The sequence below is a fragment of the Heteronotia binoei genome, chromosome 15 (genome assembly GCF_032191835.1).
Source record: "Heteronotia binoei isolate CCM8104 ecotype False Entrance Well chromosome 15, APGP_CSIRO_Hbin_v1, whole genome shotgun sequence".
Taxonomy (NCBI): domain Eukaryota; kingdom Metazoa; phylum Chordata; class Lepidosauria; order Squamata; family Gekkonidae; genus Heteronotia; species Heteronotia binoei.
The window spans coordinates 21,242,636-21,255,063 of record NC_083237.1 but is presented as its reverse complement, the minus strand read 5'-3'; the positions used below and the strand labels follow the sequence as shown (position 1 = coordinate 21,255,063).

Here is a 12,428-nt window from a genome sequence, read left to right as displayed (position 1 = left end):
CTGGGGTGCACGCAGGCTGCTGACTTCATTTTGAACTCCCTGGGAGGCTAATTTTGAAATATTTTGGAATTTCAGTCTATACGTTTGCAGCCAAAGAGAGGAATGCTTAATGAATTCATTTGACATATTTGCACCCTGCCTCCCTAACAAAGCTGTAAGAACATTACAGCATGTTAAAATTACAATACCAGCCCCCTAAACGCAACACTACTCCAACCATATTCATATCAGGCTTCAGAAGCAGCCTCAAAAAGTTTAACCACACAACAATAAAATAAAAAATTGGGGTGGGGGTGGTGGAATGAATATAAAAAAGTAATGTTAGTGGGTTGGATTCTGGCAGGGTTTTTTTTTGCTCAGCCTGAGCCAATTCCCCTCTTTCCTGCAGCTTCTGCCATGCATGTTTTTCATCCAGAGCCTTTTTAATGATCAAAAGGGGCACCTCCTCCCTCTTCGCCTGTGGACAAGCTGGTAGAATGCAACCCAAATGGCTGAATGAGAGGCCGAAACAGAAATGTGGGGCATATTAGAATGTCAGGTGGCTCTGCAGGACAGTTTCAGCTTCCACCTCAATCCTGGAGACGTCTATGGCCACTCCTGATCCAGCTCCACAACACTAAGGGCTAGAAACTTGGAGGAATTTTTTTAAAATGAAAATTGAGATTCTCAAGTTTTCATGTCTGTTGCCCAGACAGTGAGGACAGTGTTCGTAATGTTTTGCCCCGTCTTATAATCCTTTGTATGCAACACCTGTAATGGCCCTTCTGTTACCCTCTGAAATAACCTGTGTTGTGCAGCCTCCTTGCTTTCTTCAGTGCTCCCTAATGATTTTCGCTGCTGCCAAAGACCCTTGCCTTGGACTTCTTAATTCAGCCCGAAGAATCGGATGGCTTAGTTATCTTTTGCAGAATGACAGAACAGTCAGCGTGTGGGTGGCTCTGAGATAAAGGGGGATCCCCTATTCTACATAAAAAGCCGTTTCTAAATATAGTTTATGAAGCTTAATGATTTCAGTGTAGCTCAAAAGCTAGATGGTTTCCTTTATACTAGGGGTTTTTTTTGTAGCAAGAACTCCTTTGCATATTAGGCCACACACCCCTAATGTAGCCAATCCTCAGGGCTCTTAGTACAGGGCTTACTGAAAGCTGCAGGAGGATTGGCTACATCAGGGGTGTGTGGTCTAATATGCAAAAGGGTTCCTGCAGCAAAAAAAGCCCTGCACTGTTAGCTTCTTGATGGCCAGACTGATGCAGATCCTTTTCTTTGCTACTTTCCAATCATAACACACCTCAGTCACCCATCCAGCCCTCGCTTTCTGACTTGAGAGGCCTACATTTTAAACCACAGGAAGCAAACATACAAACCCCACTATTAACTCATAGAAAGAAAACACACTCGGTATTTACATACCCAAACATTAGTGTTCATAGACAAACCACAAGCTACCAGCCTTGGCCGAAGCCCTGCTCCTGAGCCACCTGAAGTGGCTTAACGCCTCCTTTTCCAAAACCGCCCTTCTAATCCACACCAAGGCGGCAGCATCTGAAAGGCTGCAGCAGGCTGGCTGAGATTATATGGTTTGAACAGAACTCTGTGTTCCCTGCCCCTCCCGAAAGCAGACTGGACTCGGTCGTAAGTAATGCTTAGCTTTTATTATGGCACTTTCTATGTTCCAAGCACTTGGCATATATAACACTGGTGTCCTATCTTGTGTAGCATCTTGTTTCATACAGTGGCCAAGCAGCCACTCTGGAGAGCCAACAAATAGGGCGCAGGGGTCAAGGCTTGCCCTCTAACATTGTCTCCTAAAACTGGTATCGAGACATAGTACCTCTGGGAATGGAGGTTCCCTTTAGTTGTCATACAGTATCATGTGTGTGATGTTTACAATAGCCCTATAAGAGAGGCCAGTATTATTCCAGATGGTGGGCGAGGTTGGAAACGAACACTTGGCCCCTGGCAAGTTTGATGCAAAAATGAGATTTGCACCAAGGACCTGCAAAAGCATAGCTTATCCTTAGTCACATTGGTTCAGCTTTTGATAGTGGAAAGTGAGGTCAAGTGGCAAAACCAGAAGGTTTTCAAGGCAAGAGACGAACAGAGGTGGTTTGTCATTGCTTGCCTCTGCGAAGTCACCCTGGACTTCCTTGGTGGTCTCCCATCCAAGTGCCAACCACGCCAACCGTGCTTAGTTTCCAAGTTCTGATGAGATCAGACTAGGCTGGGTCATTCAGGTCAGGGTAAAGTAATCCAAATCATGTCCAATGACCTCCTTTGCAACCAGCATCCTGACCGTTGGGACATTTCCATATTTTGCATGATTCACTCTAGTTTTGCTGCTCAAGAGAAGCAAGAAGCAGTATTGCATCCAGTGCAGCAACTTACTCTGCAGTTTCCGCAGGCACTGTACACAATGCATTTCGCTTTTCAAGCAACAATGAGGGCTCCACATTCTTTTTAAAAAGGCTTGAGGTTCTCAGGAAACCACCTCTGCACTCCGCAGGGCATAATGAAATGAGAGATTTGGGGGGGGGGAGAAGGGGCAGCCCACTTCTCCCACCTGCAACAAGCTGCCCATTCTTGCATCCTTTGGTTCTGGCCCTTCATTCACCATCTCTGCCCAGCCCTGTTGTGGACCAGTTGCCCCCCCCCTCCAGTCAAGAAAATAAGAGCCAACTCTGATCCACATTGGTAAGATATTCCTTTAATCACTTAATACTTAAATTAATAAAACTCTATACAACCAATAAGCGCTGTTCCAAGGAATGTGCCTTTATGTTTCATACAAGTCTAGAACAGACTCTCCGTCTAATACATACGAGTGAGCTCAAAGGAATATTATTGATCTCTTTAGGGCTGCCAGCTCACAGGGTTACACGTGAAGTTTCAGCATCCTCCCCAGGGTCTCCAGGGGAAGGAGTTAAAACCTCAGGGTGAAGAATTACCCGCAGGGGTGGCTAACGGTAGCTCTCCAGATGTTTTTGCCTACAACACCCATCAGCCCCAGCCATTGGCCATGCTGGCTGGCCATTGGCCACGATGGCTGGGGCTGATGGGAGTTGTAGGCAAAAAACATCTGGAGAGCTACCATTGGCCACCCCTGAATTACTGGACCGTGTCTTGACACATTTCCCACTCAATCCCCTTCCTCCGGACAGTCCACTTACTTTTATCCATGGGGGAGGGAGACCCATGGTGCCTAGCATAGCCTTTTCAGTGATCAGAAAGAACCCCATCTTTCATATTTCACCAGTAGAAAAATATGGTAGGATACAAACAATTAGCTCACCTCATACTTCTCAGGCTCCACCCTGAAGCACAAAACACAATTAAGCTCTTCTGATTGGTCAGGTCCCCTGCTAGGCCCCACCCCTTGCATCTCAGGATCTCAGCCTCAGCATTTCAAAGCAAAGATTCCCCTGGCCTCAGGCAGAACTCTGCCACAGTTGTCAGTTCTCCGGTCTCATTTCCACTGCATGAACGCCATCACCAATAAGCCTTTGTTGTAAGACAGCAGGATTTGTAAAATGAAAAATACATTCCTTCGAGTTGTCATAACAAGTAGAGTCTGTTTGCCCAGTCAATTGACTGGCGGGGTAAAAATTGAAATGTAGATGTGGAGCTCTGGAAACAGACCAGACAACAGCAGTGATTCAGAGATAAGAAGGAAATACTGGGATTGGATGACAACACTGGAATGTATCCTTGGGATATATTCACATTGCCGTGATGGGGGAGGAACGATGTAGATTGGTCAAGAAGAGCAGAAGATGAAGAAGAGTTGGTTTTTATACCCCCCCTTTTCTCTATGTTGAGGAATCTCAAAGTGCTTTACAATCACCTTCCCTTCTGCTCCTCCCAACAGGCATCTTGTTGTGAGGTAGGTGGGACTGAGAGAGCTCTAAGAGAACAGTGACTGGCCCAAGGTCACCCGGCTGGCTTCATGTGAGGAAGAGTGGGGAATTAAACCCAGGTCTCCAGTTCAGAGTCCACTGCTCTTAACTGCTACATCATGCTGGCTATCGAAGGCAATGGAAAGAAAGCACTGTGGCATGAGCATGTCCTGGAAATGGATCACTTACACAGGACTGGATTAAGAAGACGACTGCAGATTTATATCCCGCCCTTCTCTCTGAATCAGAGACTCAGAGCGGCTTACAATCTCCTATGTCTTCTCCCCCCACAACAGACACCCTGTGAGGTAGGTGGGGCTGAGAGAGCTCTCACAGCAGCTGCCCTTTCAAGGACATCTCCTGCGATAGATATGGCTGACCCAAGGCCATTCCAGCAGCTGCAAGTGGAGAAGTGGGGAATCAAACCCGGTTCTCCCAGATAAGAGTTTGCACACTTAACCACTACACCAAACCGGCTCTCATTAACTAATGTGCAGCCTCATAAAAACAAGAATTGGACTCCATCCATCTCATTGGATCAGGGCTTCTGCAGAACGAGGCACATAGAGACTTTATGAGCATACGTGCACAGACCACGCTGTTGAGATGCACGCGGCTCCATATTCCATATCATTCAAGCCGTGCACCTCGGAATGAGGCATGCTGTGTCCTAAAAAATGCCATCCTGCCCTCAAAAGAATGTCTGCTGAGGAGTCACATCCAAGGGGCTCATTCGGAATCCCTCAAAGAACGTAAAGAAGAGCAGAGCGAGAGTCTGTTTCATCAGGCATCTGAAGCACACCGAAAGCCACAGGGAGCTGGTGAAGACGGCAGCCTCTGCAGTGATTGGCCCCAGAGCCTAAGCATCAAAGGTCTTCACTGCACATGGAGGTGCCAATGAGACCTTTCTGCAGCCGGTCACTGGTCTTTTACAGCCACCTAGCCTCATGCCCACTGCCACCAATCTGTCAGTTTCTGCCTAACTTATATTGTCCTTTAAAAGCCAACAACAGTGGAACAATGCAATGATCAAGAGGTTGGAATGCATTATGTGCACGTGAAGACGGAGGTGTATGGAACACTATCCAAGAGAGAAAGGGAGACACAGGCAAGGCCTGCAATCCCCTTGCCATTAGGCTCTATCAGAGGTTATTTCAGCAACAAGAGAGATTTATTTTATGACACGTGAAATCGTATACCAGGGATTGGATCGTGGCGGAGAGTTGGAGGTAGGTTTGTACCTGACCAGGAATTAGGCTCTGGCCAAGTGCATTTTTCAACACATATCCCCACCACCAGGAAGACCTGACTCTTAGCTTTTTAGTTAAGCGGAGGGTTTTCAGGACTCCATGTCTCAAGGTCAGACTCTGTGCAAATCTGCGCTTGTGTGGAATTCGAGGAGGCAGCCAAACTTTTGTCTGCTGATGGAACCACAGCACAGAAGGCAAATCCAGGCATATTTGGATGTGCTTTTTCCCCCCAGCATGATGTTGGAAGGGAAAACCAGGAATTAGTTGCCAGTCTCTCCTGCATATTCCAGACTTCAGCCATCCCTACTGGGTTTTCTTGCTGTCAGCCCAGTTGTGAATGCCTGCTTGTTGCACAACAGCGCAAGACTCAGTGATACGTGGAAGTCAACCCGGCCAACGGAGGACCAGGTATTTCATATAATGAGCCTAAAGGAAATCCCAGACTTATGCGAGGATTCAGGAACTGGGTGCATTCGACCGATACCCCAAGCAGATTCATGTGCTACAAAACCCCCCCGGGAAGGTTGCCTTGTTCTTTGGCTGCACCCCAATACAACAGCATTTTGCAGCACCTAGTGCTATGCTATTGTATGGTACTGACATGCTTGCATAAGAAAGTAAGATGGGATAGGTTTAATAATCCTGAAGGGGATGTGCACAGACCCCATGTTTTCAGAAATTAATGCTGACAAGTGCATAGCATAATTCACAGTTGGACACAAGCTTATCCTCCAGATATAGAAAATTGCAAATTTTTGAGGGAAAAGATATTTTTGCTGAGCGACTCAGGTGGTGGCAGCACCCGCAGCTGCATTCCCCTAAATCTCCTGCTGGGATTTCCTGCCCCCTCTGTTTCAGTTGGCTATTTCCCAGCATGCCTCTGGGCATCTATCTCTTTCAACCACTTGACGGTCCTGTCCCGGCTCTCTTCCCAGGTGTGGAGGGGCTGATAGCCAAACTGCTGCTGGGCCTTGTCGGTCTTCACCGTGAAGGTGGTGCTCACCACCGTCAGGGTGTAGGGATTGAGTAGGGGGGCGTAGGTGCAGAAGGGCTTCAGCAGCCACTGCAAGAGGGCGTTGAAATGCGCAATGCAGTAGAGGAGCCAGAAGGGGAGAAGGGGCCGGGAGCCCAGGAGGCGGAAGCCACAAGGCCCCAGGAACTCCATGTTGAAGTCCTCGTAGCTTTTGTAAGGCGAGTCATCGTAACAGAAATAAACCTGGCCCCCGATGGCCAAGGGGGTCTCCTGCATCTTTTGGGCTGCCAACAAGTGCATCCAAGCCACGTTGCCTGCATGGGAGTGGGGGAAGGAGGGAAGATAGGAGGACAAGGGAAACTGTTAGTTATAGAACAAGATAAGAAGAATCCTTCTGGGTTTATGAAAATCAACAGGGGGGATACATTTGCTCCACACCCCAGCCCCGCTTCTCCCCACAGAGTTTAAGGCAGAAGCAAGGTCTGCTTATCTCCAGCTGGCAGCTTGGAGAATGCATTTAAAGGTAAAGTTGCTTTCTTTCCACCTCTCCCTCCCCCCTTTCCCCATCTATTTGACTGCTTGCCTTCCTTCCCTACTTCGCTGTCTTGCGGCTCTCAGACATCTGACATTTATTCTATGTGGCTCTTATGTGAAGCAAGTTTGGCCGCTCCTGGCTTATCTCCCCCCCCTCCCACCAAACTGGATGGTTTCCTTTCCCCTTCTTCCTTTCACCCTGTCCTTCATTCGAGCCTTCAACAGAGAACCCAGATTTCCTTTTTTGTTCTCTCTGTCTTCAAGAGCAAGCCTAAGTTGCTGCATGTCAGGAGAGCAAAAAGCCATTCTTGTTGGAATTCCCCTGCCGAAAAGGAGGAGGAAAGAGATAATCGATACATTATGCTAAAGTTTATCTCCCAATTTAAAAAAAAAGTACTGAAATGCAGCCAACAGGGGAGCTGTTCGTTTTGAGCAGCGGCAGAGTATACGTGCGTACCTGCATGTACCCCTCTTCCCCAAAGAGCGCAGGTGCGCACGGGCACAGACAAGCTGCTCTTGGTACAGCTACTGCTCTGAACAAGTTAGCATTCACAGTCCTCAGGTGCGGCTGGATTTCATTTCTTTCACAAAAAGGGAAATCAATCACAGTTCTCCCAGGATATTGTACAGTTATGAATTACTGAAAGCATGTCATGACTCACTTTGCAACACTGTTCCGCAAAGGAGTTACAGGGAGAGATAACAGACTCTAACATGCTTGGGAAACAAATAAAAACACACCCCGCAACTGGACTCAGTTTGGAGAGACTTCCATATCAGACAGACTGATAAACTGTGGTTGATGGTGGAAAGTTGCAGCTGACTTACAGAGATCCTGTCGGGTTTTCAAGGCAAGAGATGAGCAGGGGTGATTTTCCCATTGCCTGCCTACATGTAGCAGCCCAGGACTTCCTTGGAGTTTCCCATCCAAATACTAACCATAGCCAACCCTGGTTAGCTTCTGAGATCTAACAAGATGGTCTCACCTGGGCCAACCAAGTCAAAGCAACCTGTGGTTAATCTCCTCCAGGTCAGATGCGATCAGTGTTCCCTCCGAGCTAAGCGTGAGCCAGCTCACAGATTTTTAGCCTCCAGCTCACATTTTTGTCTTTGCTCAGGAAGGGTGACGCTAGAGCACACTAACTGATGCAGCAGCTCACAACTTTAATGCCAGGAGCTCACAAAGTAGCATTTTTGCTCACAGGACTCCGCAGCTTAGAGGGAACACTGGATGTGATAATTCTGAACCAGGAAGTTTTCAATTTCCAGTCTGCACATGGCTGGCTGGGAGGGAGGGCTCTTTCTGGTTGTAAGCTGTGATTTGCTGTTATCTGATGCTCTCAAGAACACTTCAAGTAATATCAATCATCATAATGTTTGCCCTCTACGCTTTAACACTGAACTGTCCACTGCCTGCATGAACTTATACATCATAAATCCAGGCACTCAGCCAGAAAGCTCAAACACCATGTGGTCTTTTTCACTTCCCTTGGGGTCTTATAGAAGGAACCAAAAGCTTCCCTTTCTTGCATTCTCAGGACCTGCTGCAAGATTGAAGGGTCAGGAATGAGTCAAAGGTGTGTTCGTGTGCACATTCAGATGGCCTCCTAACTCACCCACATAGACCCTGCCGTGCTCAGTAGAGGCTGGGATGGTCCGGATCATGCAGCGTTTTGTGGCCAGCCCTTTCTCATAGAATTCCTTCATCAGAGGATGTTCTTCCCCATAGATGCCCGTCGGCCGGAGGGCGCAAGTGACCAGCTTCTTCCCACCCTGGATCTGGCACAGGAGAGACAGAGATGGGTGTGAGCAAGGCTTTCTTTTGTAACAGGAACTCCTTTGCATATTAGGCCGCACCCCCCTGATGTAGCCTGTCCTCCTGGAACTTGCAGTAGGCCCTGTAAGAAGAGCCCTCAAACTCTTGGAGGATTGGCTACATCAGGGGTGTGTGGCCTAATATGCAAAGGAGTTCCTGCTACAAAAAAAGCCCTGGACCCTGTGGGTCTCCTGCAACTGAAATGCTGTTCTAGCACTCCAGTTCCAGACAGGCAGTCAGTGTTACTGTCAGCCAGCACACACCACAGTATCCATGATTAGCATTCCTGACATACTTTCTTATGCTAAAAAGCAGCTGAGGGGGGGGAGAGGATCTGCAGTGCATGAAGAAGTGGGGAGGGCTTAACCCTTGCTCCCCCTGCATCAGGGACAGGAGATTCCTGTTACCCTTGTGTGCGTGCGTGGGGCGGGGAGGGACTGGTACCGATATTGCACTTTCTGTCCCCCATCATCCTAAGAGCATCTGGGGAGAGTTTTATCCTGAAAACAAGGTGCAAAAGAAAGGGTTAAACCCTTGTCTCCATCTCCTCACCCACCATAGGCCCTCAACCCAATCCCATCCCTGGTCGCTGCTTATTAGTGCTTTAAAAAAATGTGTTGAGACAGCCATCACTTGTATTCCTCTTAAAATGGGATTTAAGTCTTGAGCTGCTGCCGCACAAGGATTCTCCAAACACAGAGAGAAAGAGGGAGGGAGGCAGCAGGAATCTTCTGGTGGTATTTGCAAGCACCCAGGCGATGCTATTGCCCAATGCAAGCATGACTTGCATATTTCTCTTTTGAACCAAATCAAAAAATCTCTGCTGTGGCTGGAGGAGTAAACTGCAGGGTGAATGCGGAAGGAGCCTCCATCTGGCCCTGCATCCAATAAGGGGAGGGGAAACTGCTAAGTGCTCCCTTCAGAACAGCAGAGCTGACAAAGCCCTTTAAGGGGCATTTCTTCTTTTCCCAACTGAATTGCACTGCTTGCCTTAAATAGCTAGATTCGAGTCCAGCAGCACCTGAGGGACCAACCAGATCTTCAGGGTATAAGCCTTTGCGAGTGAAGGCTTCCTCCGTCAGATCTCTGACACTCGAAACCTCATCCCTGGGAAATCTTGTCACTCTATGAGGAGCTCCTGGATTTGAATCTAGCAGTTCTACTGCAGACCAACCTGGCTACGCTTCAAAACCATCTGTGGTGGAGAAAAGGGAGCAGAAGGGTGGCTGCAGTGTTTCCTGTCCCCTAGCTGCTGTTGCTCTTGGGGAGGGTGTTTTCACAACCCTGTACCTTAATGCCTTAATCTTGTGCAACAAGTTGATTTAACAAACAAACAAACAGCTATTGGGGCACTCTAAAGGCTAACATTTGTTTCGGCAGACATTTCTGTGGGCTTGTTAATTCATGAGCTCGGTTCCTTCTGAGTCGGCAGATCTCTTTCTCCCACACGTACACAATATAGAGAATAAAAGTTGTCAATAATGGGTGCCCTGAACTCCAGCCATATGGCAAGTCTACGCAAAGAGAGGGTTAAATACTGCTCTGAGGGATCCAGTTACGGCAGCGGTTTTCAGTGACTGCAGAACTTTCGTAGCTGTGCTCTGTTGTTTAAAATGGCAAGAGCAAAGGTAGAATTGGCTGAAAACAGACACTGGTTATTTCCTGCAGGTTACAGCCTTCCACGAAATAACCTTATGCATTTTGTGGCCTGGTGGCTGAAACATATGCCATCCCCATCCCCCCCACCCCTGGTTGGGATCTGCCAAATGAAAATGCACTGCATGCACACCCTGAAGAAAGGCCTAGCCCACAAATGGGCATTCTCCAATAAAGCTGGGAGCCTTGAAGGTGCCCATAACTTTGTCATCATTTAACCCTCCACCAAAGAAGCATTTGGCTTACTGGCCGTCCGTTGGCTTCAATGACGAGTTTCTCCGCCTTGGCTTTGCTCGCTGGGTAGGGCTTGTCGTTAATGACTTCGTATTTGGAGTCTTCGTCTTTCCTGCAACCAAGTGCAAAACGCACACAGGATCAGAGCCTGTTCTGTCAGGGCACAGGAACTGAATCCAGGTCCTCCTCCTCATCACTAGGGTTGCAACCCGAGTTTAGAAAATAACGCGCTGCAATACATTTTAGTGCGGTTCAGTCAATTCCAAATAATTTATTAATTCATTCCAGCCCAGGCAGGCTGGATCTTTAATTAATTATCATATAACATTGTGTGTAGTATAGCCAGGAGATCCAAAGATTGTCTGTCAGCCTGAAGTTCTATCTGTTTTATGGTGAGCTAGACTTATTTTGGGGGGCTGACAGAGCTCTGAAAGAGCTTTGACAAACTCAAAAGTCACCCCAGCAGCCATGTGTGGAGGAGAGGGGAATCAAATCCAGTTCTCCATATCAGAGTCTGCTGCTTTTAACCACTATGCTAAACTGGCTCTAGTCAACACCAGTGTGTGTGAGATGAAAAATATGGAGAGGACCGGTGTTCCCTCTAAGCTGAGTTAGCATGAGTTAGCTCAACAGGTTTTTAGCCTCCAGCTCACACATTTTTGTCTTAGTTCAGAAAAAATGGCCCCAGAGCACAAATAATTTATGCAGTAGCTCACAACTTTAATGCCAATAGCTCACAAAGTAGAATTTTTGCTCACAAGACTCTGCAGCTTAGCGGGAACATTGGAGAGGACCAGGGCTTTTTTTGTAGCAGGAACTCCTTTGCGTATTAGGCTGCACACCTCTGATGTAGCCAATCCTCCAAGAGCTTACAGGGTTCTTAGTACAGGGCCTACTGCAAGCTCCAGGAGGATTGGCTACCAAGAGTGTGTAGGCCAATATGCAAAGGAGTTCCTGCTACAAAAAAAGCCTTGGAGAAGACTAAGCATGGGTCTGTCTTAACCAGTGGGCAACAGGGGCAGCTGCCCAGGCCATACACTTAGGGGGCCCAAACTCCCCTTAGCCCCACCCCCTGAAGGAGGGAAAGAAGAGCAATTTTTTGCTGCTATTTGCCCCTGCCCCATCTGGGGCTTGGGCAGTTGGTTTCCAGGAGCTGTGGTGGCTGAGGTGAGGTCCTCTTTTTCCTTGGCCCCAACAGGGTGCCAGTGATTCTGGGACCGGGATTCCCCTGACTAGGTGACAGTGCCCTGGGATATGGGGAAGGGCTCTGGAGCAGTAAATAGATGTGAAAAAGAAAGTTTGGAGAGGTACCATTCCCCTGCCTTCCCCCACACCCTCCCACAGCAGCATGATTGGAAAAGCTTTGTGTATCCAAGTACATAAAGGCAATTTCCTGTAAGAGGCGTAAGATTTCATTTCCTGACATGTTGATGCTGCTTGCTCTGTTTAAAACAAAGCAAGTTTTCTCCCACGCCATCAAACCACTCACCTGCCCACAGAATGCAGCAATTACCTCTAACCAAATGGGCTTTATGAAGGGATTAGTCACATTTCTTGAAGACAGGTCTATCAGAGGCCATCCTGACTAAAAGCTAAGCCAAAATTCCAGAGGCAGCGTACCATTAATGCAGCTTTGCCGGATCAGACCAAGGGCCCACATGATCTGGTAAGCAGCTGACCAGAAGCAGGGCACAGTAGTCTTTCTTACTGCTACCGTTTCACAGTTACTATAATGGATAACACAACAAAAAATGCAAGCTAGTGACCAATTTACTAAGAAGTATATAGAAATCAGTCCAAATGTCCAAAACATGTATATTCAAGTCTCAAAGTATTGTGGTGACATATCAAAGATTTCAGGTTTTCACGGCTGGTAACATCATTAGGGTTTGTAGAATCTTTTGGGCTCAAGTGCCGTGTTCTACTGGAGAAGTGCCGTGTTCTACCTTGGCACAAGAAGCCACATACCGAGCTGTAGCCGATGTGAAATTGCTGCTGGAGATGCTCTGCGTCCCTCTTTTTTGAAAATTGTGTAAAAAAATCTATATGATTGAATCAATATTGGTCCCAGG

The 12,428-nt window shown here is 47.6% G+C and overlaps 1 protein-coding gene across 1 annotated transcript in view; it reads right to left on the bottom strand.

The window, feature by feature from the left end:
• Positions 1 to 2,684: 2,684 nt before the first annotated feature.
• The window catches only part of HSD3B7 (hydroxy-delta-5-steroid dehydrogenase, 3 beta- and steroid delta-isomerase 7), a 42,280-nt gene continuing 32,536 nt past the window's right edge, over positions 2,685 to 12,428 (bottom strand). The window contains exons 4-6 of the mRNA XM_060255524.1: positions 10,369 to 10,468; positions 8,267 to 8,429; positions 2,685 to 6,430 (exon numbers count right to left, since the gene is read on the bottom strand). Of these exons, the coding sequence (XP_060111507.1) occupies positions 6,006 to 6,430; positions 8,267 to 8,429; positions 10,369 to 10,468 (688 nt within the window). The 3' untranslated portion in view covers positions 2,685 to 6,005. The remainder of the gene's footprint in view (positions 6,431 to 8,266; positions 8,430 to 10,368; positions 10,469 to 12,428) is intronic.